The sequence below is a fragment of the Phocoena sinus genome, chromosome 3 (assembly GCF_008692025.1).
Source record: "Phocoena sinus isolate mPhoSin1 chromosome 3, mPhoSin1.pri, whole genome shotgun sequence".
Classification (NCBI taxonomy): domain Eukaryota; kingdom Metazoa; phylum Chordata; class Mammalia; order Artiodactyla; family Phocoenidae; genus Phocoena; species Phocoena sinus.
The window spans coordinates 11,512,493-11,533,568 of record NC_045765.1 but is presented as its reverse complement, the minus strand read 5'-3'; the positions used below and the strand labels follow the sequence as shown (position 1 = coordinate 11,533,568).

The following is a 21,076-nucleotide window of genomic DNA, read 5'->3' as shown; positions in this document are numbered from 1 at the left end:
TGTTGTGGTTTAAGAAACGCCTCTTAAGCCCGATTCCCCTGACTCCCCACCTCCTAGTCTTGGCAGGGGTCTGCCCACCTCCCTTGGCTTCCCTCGCTTGTCACCTGGGCCGACCCCCTTTGCCACCCTGATCCTCAATTTCCTCAGCTGTAAATTGGACAACGCTGCCAGCTCTTCCTTATAGGTTGTTACAAGAAAACACTTGGGAAGTGTTTTGTTTGGAATGAATGAAGAACAGTAATTGTGGACGGCTTCAGCGCGCTGGGCTCTGGAATTGACATGTGTGGGCTTGAAACCTGGCTCTGCGGAAGGGTCCTGGGGACTAGGTTTCCCACCTGTGAAACGGGGAACAGTATGGGTCATAACCAATGGCTGTTTCCCAAGGCGCAGGCCTGGCGCGCGGTGGGTTAGATGCGGGGTTCCCTGGCTCTCGCGCAAACCGCAGGCTGGAGGCCCTAGCCGCAGGGTCGCGTCAGCCTAGCCCGGGAGGGGCGGGACGGGGGAGGGCCGCGCGGGGATCCAGATGTACAGGGTCCGCCAGGCACAGCCGCGCCTGATTAAGCCATGTGGGGGCTGGCCGAGGCGCGGAGATGAAAGGGCGGCGGCCGGCCGGGGGAGGGGGCTTGCCAGCCATCACCCCCCCCCCCCAGTCCCCTCCTCCTCGGCCGGAACCTACGGCGCCCTCTGACACGCAAACCCCGAGTGGCTGCCGCCCTGTCTGCTGAGGCAGAGGGTGGATGGAAGATGCGCAGGCGGCAGACACCTGCGCGGGGCACGCCAGAGAGAGGGAGGGTGTCATTTTTGCAAGATCTCAGGCTTAGAGGGGAGCCCTCACTCCCATGCCTGCCGGAGAGGAAGCTAGGGGGACCTCCTAACCCAAGATTCATGGGGCTACACTCTTGTCACCTTGGAGTGCGATGGAAGTCAGAAGTGTTCCTGCTTGTCCCAAGTTTTCCCATGAGAATTAGAAATTTTAGCAGCACCCCATCACCCCTATCAACATCTCTGTGCCGCCTCCCTCTCAGCCCCAGGCCGAGGGGCCCCTAGTCTGGGAGAGCAGGGACCAGATCCCCCAGGTTTGTAGATCAGGGCTGGGTCAGAGGGAGGAGAGGCTGGGGGAGCCCTGGAGGGTCTGGGAGGGCTTCCTAAAGGAGGCAAACTGCACACGTTACCGGATCTCTGTCTTGGGTACCAAAGTAGATGATGACACAGACCTTCAGAAGGCCTTCTCTAACACAGCTCTGCGACACTCACGACCCTCCATCTCCACTCTCTGGCTGGGTTCCAGCCACGACCACCGCCCTCCTACTTCCTTTTCCAACAAGCTCATCCCCTCCTCAGGGCCCTCGCTGTTCCTTCGGCCTCCTCGCGTGGCCAGCTCCAACGTTGCCTATCCGGGAGGCCTTCCTTGCTTCCCTGGAGAATAGATCTCTCCCCCACCCTACCACCCTATTTGTTTCCTTTTGGCCCCTAGCGATGGCTGAGATCCCTCGTGCGTGGATACTAGGGAGGTGTCATGGCACCCCCGAGATGGGACAGACGGCAAGGGCCACGATCCACCTGCCTCGCCCTGCCCGCACCCTGACGGTGCCGCAGCGCCGCTCCCCCGCCAGTTCTCCGCATCCCCCACCCCCCCTTCCCAGGCTGCCTCGCTCGGGTGACGTCAGCTAACCGGTCCCCGCCGCCGCCGCCGCATCCTCCGCGCCTGCCAGGAGCCGGCGTCCCCCGCGCTCCTTGCGCCCGGCCTGGCCATGGCTTCGGTCGCCCTGATGCCGTTCCTGTTGCTGCTGCTGCAGCCTCCGCCCGCCACCCCCGCGCCGCCTGCCCGCGACCCCTTCGCCCTGCAGCTCGGGGACACGCAGAGCTGCCAGCTGCGGTGCCGAGACCGCTACCCTAATCCGCAGCCCGCTCAGGTGAAGCGCATGCGGCGCCAGCGGGAGGACCAGAGATCTCTCCAATGGGGGATGGGTTGAGGATGCGATTCCCCCCATTTGGAGCGGGAGACAAGGGTCCCTCGGAGGGGGAAGGGGTCAGGGAAGGGGGCTCTCCAATGGGGGTGGGTCCCTCTGGTGGGGGAAGGGCTGGCGTTCCTTCGATGGTAGTGAGCGCAGGGGTCGGGGGTCCCTCCGATGAGGATGGGGATGTTCCTCCCGCAGGGGAGGGGCCGTGGGGTCCCTCTAGGGATGCGGGTCCTTCCGATGAATTCGGTGTTGCTGGAGTCTCTCCAAGCCTGAGGCAGGGAGGAGACTGGGGCTCCTGATGCTACCTAGAGGGTTCTGGCTCCACACTGCTGCGCAAGGACCCTTGGGGCGTCCAACCCCCACTTTCCTCAGGCCTGACAGTCCCCTTCTCCTCCCCCTCTAACCTAGCAGCTTCCACATCCTCCTCCCTCCCCCCCTCAGAGCTACCAGCCCCCACTCCTATCCTCATGCCCCCCCAGTCGGATCCCAATTTTCCCAGGCCTGAAGGGTGACAAAACCTCCTCTGAGCGCCCCCCTCCTTCTTGAGGCCTGAGAAGCCCTCCTCCCTGGAGCCTTGGGGGGGACCATTTCCCTCGATCTTCCGCAGTTTTCCAGCCATTACCCAAACCCAGCAACCTCCGTTGTTTATTCTTTCTCAAGCCCCCTCTCCCTCTCTCCTCATCAGAGCTAAGAGCCCCTGCTAATATGCTTAGCCTCCTCCCCAACTTCATCCCAAACTCCTTAGAAGGTTTGGGGGGGATCAAATCTTCTACCTCCTCACATGAGGGCTTCCAGCGCTGCCCTCCTCCTGCCCCTCCCCTGGCCTGAACCCCACATCTTCGCTTCCAGGAGGAGTTGGAGGAGGACCCCACTGAGTCCCGGAAAGCGAATGCGCATAATAGGGCCGTCCTGATCAGTGCTTGCGAGCGAGGCTGCCGCCTCTTCTCCATCTGCCGATTCGTGGCCAGGAGTTCCAAGCCCAATGCCACACAGGCTGAGTGTGAAGCAGGTAAGGACTGGATGGGTGGGCCAGGGTGGGGAGAGGTGGCCTGGGAAGGGCTGTGCCCCCAGTCACCCTCTCCTGCCTCTTGCAGCCTGTGTGGAGGCCTACGTGAAGGAGACAGAGCAGCAGGCCTGCAGCGAGGGCTGCTGGAGCCAGAATCCAGAGCCGGAGCCCGAAGCCGAGCCTGAGCTGGAGCAGAAGGTGGGCGCCCTCCCACCTGTGGCCCCAGGCCCATGCCCCCTCTCCTCTACCCCCCAAATCTGCATTCATATCCAGCGTCTCTGAAGCTCTCCATTCCATTCGGGGCCTACTGGGTGTCCTTGATTAAGCCATTTCACATCCCAAGGCTCAATTATCATCTCTGACTTCTCCCCCTCCCCTCCCCTGCTGCCACCAAAACAGCCACCGTTTACATTATTTAGCAAGCGTTTGTCCTGGTCCAGGCCTGACCTCAGCCTGTCCTCAATTCCTTGGGCCTCCCGGAGGCACCTGAGACAGTGTCATCCTCATTTCATGCCCACAGAGCAACTGGCCAAGGTCACACAGGGCTGTGCAGAGGTGGGATTTAAAGCCAGTGCCACTAGGGCTTGTGACCACCCCTCACCTCCCTCATCTTCAGTGCCACAAGAGCTGACTACTGACCACCTACATGCCAGCTACTGGTCTAATCACGTTCCTCGTGATGGACAAGTGGCCACTCTCATCTGGGGTGGCTCAGAACGGAGGTGCAGGGAGCAGCCTCCCAAGCACACAGGTAGTACCCCTCCCCCCACTCCAGGGAGAAATAATAACTGCTCACCTATCAGAGTCTGTGAGAGAGTCTAGAAAACGCTGCACCAGGGGAAGCTGAGGCACAGGAAATCCTTCATCACAGCCAGAAACGCATGGGCTGGGATTCCCCAGAAAGCCCTTTCCCTCTTCACTCATTTTCCTCCACCCCTTCCAGGCTTTCACTGTTCATAAAAGCACAGTGCACTATCATTTCTTCCTATTCTGAGTTCTCTCCTGATGCTGTCAAAATAAGAACAATGATGGTGATATTTTTAATAATAGTAGCTACTACGTATTAGGCACTTGTACCATTGTCTAGTTGAAATCTCATAGCAACCCCACGAGGGAAGAGAATCATCCCCATTTCAGGGATCAGAGAGGGCAATCCACTTTCCCAAGGGCACACAGTCAGCCAAATACAGTGCTGAGGTCTGTGTTCATTGTATGAAGCCCTGTTGCCTCAAACCACTTAGTGAATTTTGATCACAATCAATTCTCCCAGCTCCCCTCCCACTGGTTAATGCCCTACATTGGTGACATTTCTGTGCCTTGGGCCTCCCCCTGGCAGAGAAAAGTCCTGGAAGCTCCAAGTGGGGCCCTCTCGCTCCTGGACTTGTTTTCCACCCTCTGCAATGACCTTGTCAACTCGGCGCAGGGCTTCGTCTCCTCCACCTGGACATACTACCTGCAGACTGACAATGGGAAGGTGGTGGTGTTCCAGGTGAGGGCTCTGGCAGGGGCCGCACTAGAGCAGTGGTTGGGTGGTCAGGGTAAGAAGGTGGGGTGAGTTGGTTCTTGGCTCATGGGATGCAAAGTCCACAGGAAACTGGCTTCAGGCACAGCTGGATCCAGGGGTTCAGTGTCTCACTCCACTGCTGGACTCTGCTGCCCTTTTTGGTGGCTTTATTCTCAGGCAAGCACATCCCTCCTCACAGCAGGGTGGATGCCTGAGGCTCTAGATGACAACCTCTCTGAGGTTTTAACTAAGCGGATTGGCCCTGGTTCAGTCATGTGATAACCCCTCAGCCAATCCCTGTGATTCTATTGGCACGCATTGGATCACATCCCTACTTTAGGAGCAAGACAAATCAGGGCCCCACATTAGCAGGGAACAGCATCCCTGGTATCACAGCTCACAGCTCCATAGAGGGTGTCCTCTCTGTCCCCAGGGGAACTAGGTGCCAGCTGGGCTTGGGACAATGTAACCTGCAGGGGGCACAGAGAGGTGCCTCCTAGGGCCAAGATGGTGCCTTTCTAAAGGGCTTCTCTGTGCTGTATTGTTCCTGGCCCAGACCCAGCCTGTGGTAGAGAGCCTGGGGCATGAGGGGGCCCGTCTGCAGCGAGTGGAGGTGACCTGGCGGGGATCCCACCCTGAGGCCTTGGAGGTGCATGTTGGTAAGGTCCAAGCCTAGACCAGTGTTCCTTCCACAGGTGGCTCCACTGTCACAAGGGGTTCTCCTGACAAATGAGCCCTTGAGGATTGGGATTTCCATCTCTCAACTCCTGGGGTTCCTTGGTCCATCTACCTGGGTTCCATGGTGCATCTCCCAAGTTTCCATGGTCCATCTCCCAGGGTTCCATGGTTCATCTCCCAGGGTCCGTGGTCCATCTTTCAGGGTTCTGATTTATTCCAGGACCCAATGCCCCGTTGCCCCAGGTCCTGGCCTCCTTTCTGTTCTCCATGGCTGCTGTCGCCTCTTGGCGAAGGCCTGGAGGCTGCTGAGAGGTGATCTATTCTCTCAGACCCTGTAGGCCCCTTGGACAAGGTAAGGAAGGCCAAGATTCGAGTCAAGACCAGCAGCAAGGCCAAGGTGGAGTCCGATGAGCTGCAGGACAACGACTTCCTCAGTTGCATGTCCCGGTGGGTTGCAGAACCTTGGGGATGGTGGAGGCGGCTGGGGCCAGAGGGGAGTGACTATCTGGCCCAACTAGGGGCACTGAGCGTGCCTGCCGGGTGGGGCAGGCGCTCCGGGCTTCCTCGCTGGATCCTGGCCTGCTGCCTCTTTCTTTCCGTGCTGGTGATGCTGTGGCTGAGCTGTTCCACCCTGGTGACCGCACCTGGCCAGCACCTCAAGTTCCAGGTGGGCGGGGCCCACAGGCAGGGGTGGGAGGAGAACTGCTCCCTCGTCTGGATAGGGCTGCCCCCTCTCCCATGGAGGCAGGGACCCCTGACTTGCTGCGTGACATTAGGCAAGTTTCTTCACTCCCTTATGAAATGGGGGAAACAACTCCCACCCTTAGTAGGGGCAACCTCAGGTCAGGGGTGGGAAGGAGCCTTGCCAGGTTGGGGACTCATAGCCCTCGCTCCCTCTTCCCCCTCCTGCAGCCCCTGTCTCTGGAGCAGCACAAGGGCTTTATGGTAGAGCCAGACTGGCCCCTGTACCCTCCCCCGTCGCACGCCTTTGCAGACAATCCCCCGCCCTACAAGCTGAAGCTGGACCTGACCAAGCTGTAGGCCTCCATTGCCAAGTTCAGGAGCTCCTTGGGTCTCACTTGCCCGTTGCCTAGGAGTCTGGGTCAGGGTGGGACGGTCCTTGGGCTCCTCCTCTCCCCAAATTCTTCTTCTCTTTCCAGTCCCGCCCCTCCCCCTCCCACCTCCCCCCCCATCCTGGGGTTGCCCTGCCCCTCCTGGGGGGCGGGATCTGACCTTGTTTCCTCCACACCCCGCTTCCCCAGAGCGTGTTACTTTTGTCTTCTATCGTGTAGCTTCTTGAGTATTTCAACCCCAGTTCTGTGCTGCCTTCGTCCTTCCTCCTTTCTCCCCTCTGGGGGGCTGAGGCCACAGGGGAGCCGCTTTGTTCCAGGGCTTCCCCCTTTCTCCCCACCCCACCACCGGAGATGTAGCCTCGTGAGAGGAGGCCCCCCACCCCCAAGAGGGGAGGTGGTGGGTAGCTCCATGTTGGGAGTTGCAGCATGGTGGTCGGGAGGAATAAACCATGATATAAAACCCATCTTGGACTGAGCCTGCTTCTGTTGGTCTTTCCACCTGTCTCTTGGGGACTGGCCTGAACGTGGCCATGACCCCTGCCCACCAGGCCCTTTCTGAGATGGGGGAGGTGAACTTCGGGAACTCCCCGTGGCTTGAGTGGTGAGAACCAGCTGACACCTGGAAGGACAGCCCCTCTGCTACCCAGCGCACATCACATTCCTAACTAGGGGTGACTCTGGATAAGCGGCTTGTGCCACCTGCCTGGCCCAGGTGGGTCAGTGCCCCTTCCTGGGCCTCCACGTGGCTCCTGTGAAAGGGACAGGTCACATCTTGAAGAGGACATTTGTTAATTTTGTCACCACCTGGCTTCCATCCGCCTTTCTTTTTGGGATGGAGCTCTGCCCCCTTGGGGGCAGTCTCAGGGTCCTGTCCACAGGTTCTCTCCCCTTCCTTACCCAAGAGGTCCAGACTTGGCGTTCTTGCCTGCACTTTGCATTCAAGAGGAGTCTTGTAGGACAGGAACAGCCCACCCTGATGAGGCCACAGCCATGGCACTCCATCCTTCCTGTCCATTCAGCAGACTCCCCAAGATCCTCCCAGTAAATCTTTTGGTTAAGTAGGCTAGAGTTGTTTCTGTTGCTGGCAACCAGAGATTCTTGGCTGGTGGGGGCCGCATCTCCTGGGAAGAGTTTGGGATGAGGGACATGGTGGTCAATGTGGCACAGATTTCCAAGGTCTGATGGAGGCTGTGGGTGATGGGTGACTGGTTGGGGGAAGGTGAGTTAGAGAGAGCTGAGTGGGGCTGATTATCTGCCCCACCACCCTTCACCCCGCCCTGTGTCCTGGGAGGTTGATTCACTTGGGCCCTCAGCCTCTGCTAGAGTCAGCCGGGGGGCCACCAGCAGGAGGTGGAAGGAAGGAGGAGTGAGAAGTTGGGGGTTTCTCTCCCTGCATCCTCCAACCCAATGCCACAACTCCACCAAATGAGCCTTCAGCCTGGGCGTGTTAACAGCTCCCCACTGTTGCCCATCCTGTGTGCTGCACCACCCCATGTCAGTTACCCAGCCCTGCTGCACCTTTGTAAATATCCCCTTTATTACTGCTCTCCTGAATCTTCCATTCTGACTGGCTCCTGCTTGCTGCCAGGACCCTGCCTGATATCATGAGCATCAGGACTCAACATAAAGACAATTTAGGCCCCTGAGTACATTTCTGGGCCCAGTGTAGGCTTTCAGAGCAGCCCCGGGCACGTCACCAGGAAATAAGACCTGGACAGAGGTGAGAAGTGATGGCAGGCCAGCGCTGCCCAGCAGAACATTGTGTGATGACGGAAACGTTCTGTCTGCGCCACCCGCAGCCACATGGTGTTGCACAGCCCTGGCTAGTGGGACTCAAGGACTGTTTCCTGGTTCTTTAGTTTGAGTTGATGTACATTTAAGGTTTTTCCTCTGTTTTTTCGTGGTGGTAAAAAATATGCATCACATAAAATTTGCCATTTTAGCCAGTTTTTAAGAGTACAATTCAGGGGCATTAGGTACATTTGCAATGTTGTGCAATTATCACCATTATCTATTTAAATGATTACCCTAATTCTGGGGTCTAGTGCTGCCATGAGGAGCCCAAATATCCACACGAACCCACAAGGACCCCCATGACTTGGCCCAATTAGCATCTCCAACCGCTTCTACAGAGGCTTTGTCCCTTGCTGACATGGGTTCTTTCTGGATCCCTCGACCCTACCTTGTTCCTTCCAGCCCCAGGGACTTTACACTTGCATCTCCCTCTGCCAGCAACACCCTCAAAGCCCTGTTCTACCAAAGTTCTCAACAAAAAGGGCTCCTCCTCAACCAAAGACATCCCCACCACCCCAGACTCGGCCAGCATCCCCTGTTATACCCACGTTCAGCTCCCCGTTCATCTTCCCTGTGCTTACCACATTTACAGTCGATTAATAATTATTTGCTTCAATGTCAGCCTCGTTTAACATAATTTTATGAGCTCCAGGAAGGCAGCTCCCTAGGGTCTCACCTGTGAACTGGCATGGAGCAGGTGACCAGCAATTATTTTTGCTTGGGTGTCTCCCTGTTTCCCTCTCAGACCCCAGAAGCAGCCTCACCTAGTCACGTCCATTCTCTACACAAGTCTGACCTTGTCCCTCTCCTACAAGCTCCCTGTTGCCCTCGGACACCACCTAATTTCCTCTGCTTACCTTTTCTTTTTTTTTTTTTTAACTGTGGCATGCGGGATTTTTTTGGTTTTTGTTGTGGCATGTGAACTCTTAGTTGCGGCATGCGAACTCTTAGTTGCGGCATGCACGTGAGAGTCTTACCCACTGGACCACCAGGGAAGTACCTCCTCTGCTTACCTTTTAAGGGCTTTTAATCCTCACCAAGCTGGCAGCCACCACCTCTTATGTTCCTCCAAACTTTTAGTCTGAAGACATAAGGGACATCAATGTTCCAGCCTCCAGACCTTTGCTATAGTTGCTCCCTCTGCTCAGAACACCATCATAGACTTGGTAGGAATCTACCTGTCACCTTGTCACCCTCATCTTCCTTTCTAACCGAACTCTGGTTTGGTTTGATCAAAGCTATGTGGCTCAGGGGAAGTTGAGCAGCATGACCCAAGCTTCCTCTGGTATTGGTGGGATTTATTGGGAGAGAGACATGCCCTGTTAAGTGGGGTTGTTGAGCTGGGAGAATGTCAGTCCTGCTGCAAGTCCTGGATCAGGCTGTGCCTGAAGCCATCTTGTCCTTGATCTTTTAGCTTAAGCCAGTTTGTGTTGGGTTCCTTGGAACTGAAAAGTTGTGACTGATCCCGGTCTCTTTGTCCTCCCTCCCCTCTCTCAAGACTGAGCTGCAAGGGCAGAGAGCTTTGTTTGTATGCTGCTGTGTGTCTAGTGCATTAAATCTTTTTTTTTTTTTTTTTTTGGCCTTGCTTCACGGCTTACAGGATCTTAGGTCCCGGACCAGGGATTGAACCAGAGTCCCTGGCAGTGAGAGGCATGAAGTCCTAACCACAGGATCACTGGGGAATTCCCTAGTGCATTAATTATTTTTTAAAAATTTATTAATTAATTTATTTTTGGCTGCACTGGGTCTTCATTGCTGCGCACGGGCTTTTTCTAGTTGCGGCGAGCAGGGGCTACTCTTGGTTGCGGTGCGTGGGCTTCTCATTGCGGTGGCTCTAGGCACGTGGGCTTCAGTAGCGTGGCACCTAATCTCAGTAGTTGTGGCTCGTGGGCTCCAGAGTGCAGGCTCAGCAGTTGTGGCGCACGGGCATAGCTGCTCTGCGGCATGTGGGATATTCCCGGACCAGGGCTCGAACCTTCATCCCCTGCATTGGTAGGCAGATTCTTAACCACTGCGCCACTAGGGAAGTCCCTAGCACATTCGTTCTTGAAACCCCGGTGAACAGCCCAGGGTTGGGCCTAGATCGGATCCCTCATAGTTGTGGAATGCGTAACGCCATTCGGTGCGGGTAGAAACTGTGAGCCCTGTAGATGTGTGGAGGTGAGAGAGGATTCCCTTCCAAGCTGGTGGTGACTGATGGCTGCCTGAAAGAGGTGGCAGCTGAACTGGGCTTTGAAGGATGGGTAGAATCCGGGGAGAAGGGAGGGTGTCACAGGTGCATGGGTATGCGTGTTGAAGGTGTGTGTGTACGTTCAGAGAAAAGTAATACCTACTCACATAACCTGCCGTTCTGAGGGCTTCACTAGAGAAGGGGCCTCAAGTGCCAAGTGAAGACTCTTCTGGAGTCTTAGGAGAGAGGGAGCCCTTCACCTCCATCAGAGGCTCCTCCCAGGGGCAGGTGTCCATAGAGCTTACCCACAGATAAGTCCTGACTTGCTGCAGCTCTCTGAGCCTCAGTTTCCTCGTCTGTCCCCAGCCCTCCCCCCAGCTCCACAAGGCATCTGGGATGCCACCCTCTCTGCCGCTCCCTCCGCCTTCCTCTCGTACCCCAGTGCAGGCCTGGTGGAAGGTGGGTGGGTGGCTGGTGTCATGGCAACAAGCAGGAGCGCCCATGTGTCTGGGTAGTGAGGGTTGCCATGGCAACCTGCAGTCCTGGTTCCCTGGCGACAGGCCTGAGGTCTGGGCCTAGGGGTGGGAAGGGAGGGAGGGAGGCGTCCCTGGAGACACTCTGCAAGATCTTGGAGGGAAGAATGGGGACTCATGTCTCTCTCTTCTGTGAGGGGGGTCAGGTGCAGGCCAGATCCCAGCTGAGGAGTGCTTAAGTCAGATCCCAGCTGAGGATTGCTTAAGTCCCTGCTTGGGGCCAGGTGTGAGCCCAACAGGGAAACTGAAGTCTCCAGGGGTCCTGTATCACATGATGCTGCCCACCACCCCCTTCACACCCAGTCCCACCAGGTTCCTGTGGCTCCTACAGTCCGCACACAGTCTGTTCCCTCTGGCTGGAAGACTCTGATCTCTTCCTAGCCAACTTTTCAGCCCGAATGTCTCTCCTTGATCTCATGGCTCAGCCCAGCCCCCCTAAATCACTACGCCCCAGCTCAAGCCTCTATCATGTTGACAATTAAGTTATTGCTTCTTTGCTTGTGTGATGATTGGTTTAATAAATGATGCGACACTGTAGCAGTCTCGGTCACAGCTGTGTCCCACACATTGAGGAGGCTGCCCTCAATACATCTTTGTCAACACGCTCCCTCCTAGCTCCAAGCCTTGCCCATGTCAACCCAGCCAATGTGGTCTCACCTCTGTTCCTCAGGCTCTTTCAGGCACCTGGCTTGATCCATACACATTACCTCCACCTGGAATATTCTGGAACATTCTGGGCCCTTCCACAATGTTCTGGAATGTCCCAGAACACCCTAGAACATTCTGTCTCCTGCTTTATTAATGCTGGGACATCACCTCCTCAAAGGGGCTCTCCCCAGCCTTCTGGTTAAAGCAGTCCTTCCGCACTCGGTCACTCTCAGCCCATTGCCTTCATGGCAATTATCACATCTGGAAAGATCTTGGCCATTGATTGGTTTGTATGTCTCAGGTTTGTCCTTCCCATTAGAATATACATTCCAGAATATTCTGGAACATGAAGGACGGGGATCGGGTCTCGTGTGCTTACAGTTGAATCCCTAGCCCCTGGTGCATAGCAGGTGCACAATAAGTGCTTGTTGATTGAATGGAGAGAGGGGGGTGATGAGACCAGGAGGTGGGGATGAGCTCCAGGGTAGGCAGCTCTCACACTGTCCTGCTGGAACCTTGGGTGAGTTACTTACCTCTCTGAGCCCCAGGTTTTTTCTTTTCAATCCAATGTAACTTACAAACAGCAAGGCGCACCCATTTTTACTGTGCAGCCCAATGAATGGTAACACTCCTGTGACCCAAATACAGAGTACCCACCAGCCCCCAGGGGCTTCCTTGTGCCCCCTTCCAGTCACTTCCCAGAGGCAGCCCCACATCTGACCTCTGTCCCCTTGGCTCCATCCGACCTGCTTTTTTTTAAAAAATTCATTCATTCATTCATTTATTTTTGGCTGCATTGGGTCTTCCTTGATGCGCACGGGCTTTCTCTAGTTGCAGCGAGCTGGGGCTAGTCTTCATTGTGGTACACTGACTTCCCATTGCGGTGGCTTTTCTTGTCGCGGAGCACGGGCTCTAGATGCACAGGCTTCAGTAGTTGTGGCACGCGGGCTCCAGAGCGCAGGCTCAGTAGTTGTGGCACACAGGCTTAGCTGCTCCGCGGCATGTAGGATCTTCCCGGACCAGGGCTCGAACCCATGTCCCCTGCACTGGCAGGCGGATTCCCAACCACTGTGCACCAGGGAAGCCCCGACCTGTTTTTTTGTTTTGTTTTGTTTTTGTTTTTTTGCCACGCCATGCAGCTTGCAGGATCTCAGTTCCCCTACCAAGGATTGAACCTGGGCCACGGTAGTGAACGCACCGGAATCTTAACTACTAGGCCACCAGGGAACTCCCTATTTTTGTTTAATGAATCAGCTTTAATGAGGCAAACTTTACATTTAATAATACAATCATGTTAAGTGCTCAATGAATTTTGACAAATGTAATCCCCCCTGTTGCCCCATAATCAAGATATAGGACATTTCCATCACCCCAAGGCCCCGTGTCCCTTTGTGGTCACTGATTTGCCTCCCTGATGACCCCCACCAGGTGGCCCCCCTGGCCCAACCTCTGTCACCACAGTTTAGTGTGGTCTGTTTGTGAATTTCAAGTAAATGGAATCACAACATGTGTCCTTTTTGCTTCTTTTGCTTAGTGTCGGTGAAATCCCTTGTGGGATACATGTAGTAGTGGGTCATTCTTTTTCCTTGTTGCATAGTATTCCATCACTGAACATGTCGTTGTCTGTTTACCATCAACCTGTTGATGAACCTTTGGGCTGTTTCCAGTTTGGGGCTGCTATGACCATTTATGTTTACATATTTTGGTGAATCCCTGTCCTCCTTTCTGTTGGAGGGATACCTGTAGTGGGTTGAGTGGTGCCCCAAATCCCCCCCAGTTCATGTCTACCTGGAACCTCAGAATGTGACCTTGTTTGGAAATAGGGTCTTTGCCGATGGAATTTAGCTAAGAATCCAGATCAAACTGGATTAAGGTGGGCCCCAAATCCAGTGAGAGTGTCTTGGTTAGGGACAGAAATGAATATGCAGAGAGACACAAGAAGAAGGCCATGTGAAGATAGAGGCAGAGATTGGAGTGATACAGCTGTAAGTCAAGGGATGACAAAAATGGCAGACAACACCAGAAGCTGGGAGAGAGGCGTGATTCTCCCTCGGAGCCCTCAGAAGGAACCAACCCTGCCAACCTCTTGATTTTGGACTTCTGGTCTCTTGAACTGTGAGAGAGTAAATTTCTGTTTTAAACCATCCGTTTGTGGTCATTTGTTGTGGCAGCCCCAGGACACTCGTAAAATGCCCAAGGCTGGAATTGCTAGGCCACAGAGTGTACAAATACTCCCTTTTAGCAAATATTGCCAAACGGCTGTCCCAAGTGGTTGTACCAGTTGACATTCCCACCAGATGAGCGTAAGAGCCATCACTTTTCCATCTGTAAAATGGGGACACTAATAACTGTTCAGAGGTGTGGTGAGAATACACGAGAATGCACAGTTCTGGGCATTGAAAACACTCTGTAAATGGTAACTTAAAAAAAAAAATTGCAGAGAAGGTGCAAACTTGGCTCCATCTGTCTTCAATGTTGGGTTTTTCTGCTCTTCCCTAGAAGAAGTCACACACAGGGAGCTCGGGCTGGGGACCCTCTCGCCCTGTAGGAGAAGCCAGTGGGGGCCGGGTTCTGGGGTGATAGTGCGGACACTGGGAGGCCCAAGAGAGCTGCAAGGCTGGAAGCAACGAAGGAAAGCCAGAGCAGAGCCAGCACAAGAAAATATTATTCATTCACCGACAGATTTGCTGCCAGTCAGTGCTGGATTCAAGAGGCTGGAAACCTGGCAAGGCCCCAATCTGGACACAGGCTAGGCAGCCAGACTAGGCAGAGGGGAAATGGGATCTCTGCTGAGCAGCCAGGAAGGCTTCCTGGAGGAAGAGACCTGTGGTGGGTTTGAAGAACATGGGAGGGTGCACGAGACCACACTGACCAGCCCTTCTGCCGTGCCAGAAGTTTTAAATCAAAGTGTCGGCAGCTGTGCTCCCTCTGGAGGCTCTAGAGGAGGATCCTTCCCTGCCTCGTCCAACTTCTGGTGGCTCCAGGCATTCCTTGGCTTGTGGCCACACCCCTCCAATCTCTGCCTCTATCTTCACATGGCCTTCCCTCTGTTTGGATTTACCCCTTCTTCTAGGGACACAAGTCATTGGATTTAGCTCCCTCACCCAATCCAGGATAATCTCATCTTGAGATCCTTACCTTAATTATATCTGCAAAGACCCTTATGCCAAAAAAGGTCATATTTTGAGGTTCCAGGTGGACATGTCTTTGGGGGGACACCATTCAACCCAGTACAGTGAGGGTGTTTATTCAATTTCTTTTCAGCGAGACTGTTCTCCTGGGGGTATGGCTGTCTCAGCCTTGTCTGGAGCATGTACTCCGTGCCCATCACAGGGTGTGGGGCATAGGAAGCTGTCAATAAGTGCTCATTGAATGCCTGAAGAAAAGGAGGAGAGGGAGTCAGCATGGGGTGCTGGAGAGGGCGTACGTAGCTTCGGAGTCGGAGATTGGGGGCTCCATTTCCTGCTCCTGAGCCTTGGCAGGACGCTTCCACTCTCTGAGTCTCACTTTCCCCACTTTGCAAGGTTGTTATGAGGATGAGGGTCAAAGTCTGGAGGTCACTGAGTACCCAGTATGATCTTAGGAGGTATATAGCTATGGTGGTGGGCCGGGAGGGTGACCCAGGCAGGAAACGTTCTAGACGGCAGGTAAAGTTAGAGAAGGTGGACCTGGTGCAGATCTGACTTCAAGGGGGCGCTGCAGTGAGGCCGGCTGGGGTGACAGCGAGAGAGCAAGATAAAGGGCAACTATGTTTATTTGTCACTGAGCCCCGCTCACAATCCTGGAAGGACGTGGTCTCTATGCCCCTCCCCCTTTTTTCCCTACTGAAGTGAGATTCACATAATGCAAAATTAACCTTTTTTTTGCCTTGCTGTGCAGCTTGAGGGGTATCAGTTCCCCGACCAGGGATTGAACCCAGGCCCTTGGCAGTGAAGCACCAGATCCTAACCACTAGGCCACCAGGGAACTCCCTAAAATTAACTATTTTAAAGTGAACAATTCAGTGACATTTAGTACATTCACGATATTGTGCAACCATCACCTCTGTTTAGTTCAGAACATTTCCATTTTTCCCGAAATGAAGCCCTGTTCCCATTAGCAGCCACTCCCCACCCCCCTCCCCCAGCCCCTGGCAACCACCAGTCTGCTTTCTGTCTCTAAGGATTTGCCTGTTTTGGACATTTCATATAAATGGAATCATACAAAAGGTGACCTTTTGTGTCTGGCTTCTTTCACTCGGCATATTTTCTAGGTTCTTCCACGTTATAGCATGTGTCAGAGCGTCATTCCTTCTCATGGCTGAGTAATAGTCCATTGTATGAATGGACCACATTTTGCTTATCCATTCGTCACTTGATGGACACTTGGGCTGTTTCCTCCTTTTGGCGGTCGTGACTAATGCTGCTGTGAACATGTGTGCATGTGTATTTGTTTAAACACCCGATTTCACGTCCCTTGGGTGTGCGCCAATTTTAAAGATGAGAAAACTGAGGCTGAGAGGGGATGAGTCAGCTGTGAAGAGTGTAGATTTGAAACGAGGTGAGATTTTTTTTTTTTTTACGAGGTGAGATTTGGATCTGGCTTGAGGCTGGGCTCTGCCAGACACTCACATGTGACTTTGGTCCTGGGGAGCTACCAGGACCCCTGGCTCATAGGAATAAGCTTCTGGGAGGACATGTCACAACACTTGGCCCATAGTGGCTACTATGTTATTAATAGTAACAACGGAGGAAGCTGGGATTCCTCCCCTCGCCCAGAGCCCACTTCCACTGGGGATCAGTTACTGGGGCCTCCTTTGCCCACCCTGCATGAGGTTCCCTGGGGTTGGCTCACCTCTAAGCAGCAGTCCTGGCCCTGCCTGGCTGTGGACTGGCGTCTGCCCCCAGTGCTCCAACTGAGGTGGGGCTCCCCAGAGCTGTCTCTGTCTCAGCCTCCCAGACGGCCCACTCCTTAAGGCGCAGAGCCCAAAGCCATTGCTGTGTAACTGCAGGAGCCCCTCCCCATCTCTGCACTTGACCTTCTCTGCTGTTCAGGTTCCGGCCATTGAGCATCTGTGGAGGCAGCAGTGGGAGGAAGAGATGCAGAATTGGTGACTGTTTGCTTGGGGCGAGTTAGCAGCCCATGGTGCTTACACTGTGGGCATCTGAGTGTCAGGCTCACAGCCTTTTTGGAGAAAGGGGGACTAATTCTTTTCCCTCTTCTTTTTTTTCAATTTATTTTATTTTTGGCTGCGTTGGGTCTTCGTTGCTGTGCACAGTCTTTCTTTAGTTGCAGCAAGCAGGGGCTACTCTTTGTTGCAGTGCGTGGGCTTCTCATGGTGGTGGCTTCTCATTGCGGAACACAGGCTCTAGGCATACGGGCTTCAGCAGTTGTGGCGTGTGGGCTCAGTAGTTGTGGTTTGCGGGCTCTAGAGTGCAGGCTCAGTAGTTGTGGCCCATGGGCCTAGCTGCTCCGCGGCACGTGGGATCTTCCTGGACGTGGGCTCGAACCCGTGTTCCCTGCATTGGCACGTGGATTCTTAACCACTGCTCCCCCAGGGAAGCCCAGGACTAATTCTTACCAAGGGAAGGATTGAGTCCATTCGCATTTCACATATATGGAAATTGAGAACCCAGAGAACCTAAGAGTTCTTTTTCAGCCAACAGTCACATGGATTTGTTCATGCATCGTGTATCTACTTAACATTCTGGGTGCTGCCCAGGGCTCTGTGGAGTGGCCAGGAAGAAAACAGAGTCCCCATCCCTTGAGGAGATGACAGAGGATAAGGAAGAAAAGAAAATGCAGGGAATTCCCGGGTGGTCCAGTGGTCAGGACTCTGCGCTTTCACTGCTGAGGGCCCGGGTTCAATCCCTGATTGGGGAACTAAGATCCTGCAAGCGACGCACGCCATGAGGCCAAAAAACAAGAAAAGAAAAGAAAAGAAAATGCAAGACAGTTCCTCAAAAAATTCCTTATAGAGCTAACCTGTGATCCAGCAATTCCACTCCTAGGTTTGTGCCCCCCCAAAAGTGAACACAGAGACTCTGACAGATGCTTGTATACGCATGTTCACAGCAACGCTAGTCACAATCGCCAAGAGAGGAACAACCCAAATGTCCATCAGTGGATGAATGAATAAACAAAACGTGGTCCATCCATACTGTGGAATTTTTTTTTTTTTGGCCATGCCACACAGCATGTGGGATCTTAGTTCCCCGATCAGGGATCGAACCCACACCCCCTGTAGTGGAATCGCAGTGTCTTAACCACTGGACTGCCAGGGAAATCCCCATACTATGGCATATTACCCAGTCATAAAAAGAAATGAAGCACTGACACATGCTACAATGTGGATGAACCTCAAAAGCATTATGCTGAATAAAATAAAACAAGCCAGACCCAGGAGGACACATGTCATTCCATTTATATGAAATGTTCAGAACAGGTAAATCCATAGGGACAGAAAACAGATTAGTGATCGCCAGGGGCTGAGGGAGTGGGAACAGAGAGTGACAGCTAACGGGGATGGGGTTTCCTTTTGGGGTGATGGAAATGTTTTGGAATTAGATAGAGGTGCTGATTGCATGACATCGTGAATGCACTGAATGCCATTGAATTGTACACTTTACAATGGTGAATTTTACGGCATGGGAATTATATCTCCATTTTAAAACAAGGAAACCTAAAATGCAGAGTTTGTTAGATAGAAAAATCAAGCAGGGCTGAGGGTCGAAGAGTGAGTGTGGGAGAGGGGAAATGCCCACAGCTGGCATGGAGTTAGGATCTACTACCTGAGTGGCCCTGAGCACTGTACATTGTTTATTTTATCCGGGCTTCTGCTCTGTCCCACAAGGACATTTTGAAGATGGGAAAACTGATGTGTAGAGCTGGAGCAACCCACTCAAGGCCTCGAGGCTCATAAGAAGTTGATGCACAGCTAAGGGTAATAGCAAAGATTGTGAGAATTTATTTGATGGTGACCTCTCTAGTTTATAGAGAAGCAGAAGGAGGCGCCCGAGTGTCAGCAGCTTGCTCTGAGACCACTCAATGGTGAAGGGCAGACAGGGTGGTTGAGGCCCCAGGGTGAGGATGTAGGAAAGCAAGGCATCTCCTATCCCCCAGGCCTCAATTTCCTCCTCTGTAACACCTGGAGGTTATAAGGAGGCCTCCCAGCTCCAACCTGGGGCAGTGAGTCCCACAGCTGGTCTGGAGCGGGGAGCAGGTGGTGAGGCCTTTGCCTCTGGGAGAGCTGTGCCAGCTGTGGGCCAGATGGTGGCCAGGCCTGCAGACGCTGCCATGTCCCTGCCTGTGTGCTCTGCCAGACCATAGGTCATCATTATTGGATGACTGTGTGCAGTAACCTTCCTGGGTCCTCTCTGTCCCCACCTGCCCGTGATGCATTCCAGGTATTGCAGCCCATTGGGCTCAGGCCAAGAACCCTGGGAGGGGGGATCCCTGGCCTCACTCTGCCTGCCCCCCGACATCCTATCTGCTGTATCACCTGTTGGCTCCACCTGCAAAGTACATCCTGGCAAGGATCGCCTCCCATTCCTCCCTGGCCACCACCATGGGATGAGCACCATCTTTTGGCCAGGAAATCTTGCCTCCTAAGTAATGTCTCTAAGTCAAGATATTGCCTCCAACTGTCAGTGTTGGTTATACTCCCTCTGCTCACTAGCACCCCCCCATCTCACACAGGGAAAATGCCTCCACAGTGGTCCACAAGGCCCTCCATGACCTAGACCACACCTTGTGGCTGCCCACCTCATCTTCTCCTTCCCTCTCCCTCTCCCTCACTTTCCCCCACCAGGCAACACTGCAGGCATGCTACCTCAGGGCCTTTGCACTGGCTGTCCTGTGCTATGTGATCCTGAAGTAACTAGTGTGTCCACAGACCACGCGTCTGCAGTGTGCTACCTGTAAGCACGCAACCAGGGGCCCAGTGAACCTCTTCTTGCTTATCTTTGACTATGTGTCTGACATGTGGGTCAAATCTGTGTGTTTATGAAGTGTGGGTGCATATGGATGCCATTGCCTACAGCTGTATGTGTCCGGCGTGTGAGCTGAAGGTCTCTGCTGAGCGGGGTTTGGTGCCTGCATGTGGTTCATCCGGAACAAAGGCTCAAGTGGCAGGCAGACCACAGGCAGGTGAGGGGATGTGTGCAGAGCTAGCCGGAATGTGAGCTGTTCGTGCTCTCACACATTCAATATTTATCGAGAGCTTATTGTGTGCTGGAGGAGTTAGCAGGGCCCTTCAGCACCTGGTATCTATCAACTTCCAGTGTCCTGAGCATTTTACACAAATGATTGAGTACCTGCTGTGTACCCGACCCTCTGCTGGAGATGGATCAGTTGCGTCTGGTTCTACCTGAAGGAGCCCACCCAGGGAGGCCCCTTGTTTCCTCCTCTGGGCCCTCCAGCCCCATGTCCACCCCCTTTCCCCAGCGCTGACTGCAGGAAGGCTCTGAGCCCCATTTGGACCCTTGGACCCTGTCTGAGGCTGCACAAGGGAGGGTTTTCCAACTCAGACGGTGAAAGAATAAATGGGTTCAAGGCTGGAGAGAAAATCCTGGAAGCTTGGACCCTTCCAGGGTGAAGATTCTAGGCGTTCAGTGGGTTGGGGGTGGGGTGGGGGGTGACCTCAAAGGCTCTGGAAACTTTACCTTCTTGGCTCTGGGCTCCATGGGGTCCAGAAAGGAGGAGAGGAAAGGGAGGCAAGAAGGAAGAACAAAGGGAAACAGATGCAGGACTTCGCGCCCTGGCTGAAGACAGGGGTGTTTGTGGCACTGGAGCTGGGAGGTCCAAGGGGGTTGGGTCTGGTGGAATGGACTTTGGGGGTGTGAGTGTGGGTTTGAAGGGTCTGTGGGCAAGGATTTGGGGGAGTGGAGTTGGGATTTGAGCGGAGGATGGGGAGATAACTTGAGGGTAGGGGTTTGGGGGTATGGGAACCACAACTGAGGGTGAAGCAGTAGGTTTGGGGATCTGAGGGCAGATGCTGGAATCTGAAGGTGGAGGTTCTTGGATGGGAGAGAGGAGGCTCTGGGAAGATGGGGGAGGGCTGGGACCCAAAGATGGGTTGGAAGTCTGAGGCCTGGGCACCAGGTGAGTTCCTGAGTCTGAGGGAGGTCTTGGCGAGGGAGTGACCCTGGAAGGAGAGAGGGGGGTTTCTCAGATTTCTTCGACCAGTTTCTCCATGTCCTTCCTCTCATCTCGGCTCGGCTCCGCCGCTCCCCTTTCCCACAGCCAACCTCGCTCCTGAAGTGCAGCACTAAACGGTCGGGCTGCCCCTACTCCCAGCTGCGTCCCACCCTCGCCTCATTCCTCGCCCCCCCAGGCCACGCCCCCACACGCACAGGTTTCCTTTGCCCAGTCTCTCCCGGACAGGTCCCTCCCCTTACTCGGGCCACGTCCCTCCGTAGACTATGCCCCCCGCCCCTTGTCCCTGTCCCACCAGTCTCCTGTCCCTCCTCAGACCCACGACCGTGCCTCGTCCCAGACTCCGCCCCTCTCCCCAGGCCCCACCCCCCTCCTCCTGCTGAACCGGCACTTGCCTTTGCCCTCTCCCCAGCGCATCCGCAGACCCCACTCCCTCGCGGCCCAGGACCCGCTCCCTCCTCAGACCCGGCCCCGCCCCTCGCCTAGGGCCCCGCCCCTCCGCAGAGCAGGCCCCGCCCCCCCACCCCCCCCACGAGACTTAGTCTCCCGGGCCGGCGCGCGCGGTTCCCGTCAC

General features: G+C 54.6%; 1 protein-coding gene across 5 annotated transcripts; it reads left to right on the top strand.

Annotated features, from left to right (window-relative positions):
* Positions 1-1,655: 1,655 nt before the first annotated feature.
* Positions 1,656-6,686, top strand: TMEM59L (transmembrane protein 59 like). Of its 5 annotated transcripts, none has more exons than XM_032625591.1 (8): positions 1,661-1,913; positions 2,811-2,970; positions 3,056-3,165; positions 4,391-4,456; positions 5,028-5,130; positions 5,479-5,596; positions 5,699-5,816; positions 6,062-6,686. In XM_032625591.1, exons 1-8 carry the CDS (start codon positions 1,752-1,754, stop codon positions 6,188-6,190), a joined length of 966 nt encoding a protein of 321 aa, XP_032481482.1. In that variant the 5' UTR covers positions 1,661-1,751; the 3' UTR covers positions 6,191-6,686. The 5 variants fall into 5 exon arrangements, with proteins under 5 accessions (XP_032481477.1, XP_032481480.1, XP_032481479.1 ...); XM_032625590.1 differs by having other exon boundaries at positions 4,304-4,456; XM_032625589.1 differs by having other exon boundaries at positions 1,659-1,913; positions 5,479-5,816.
* Positions 6,687-21,076: the final 14,390 nt, after the last annotated feature.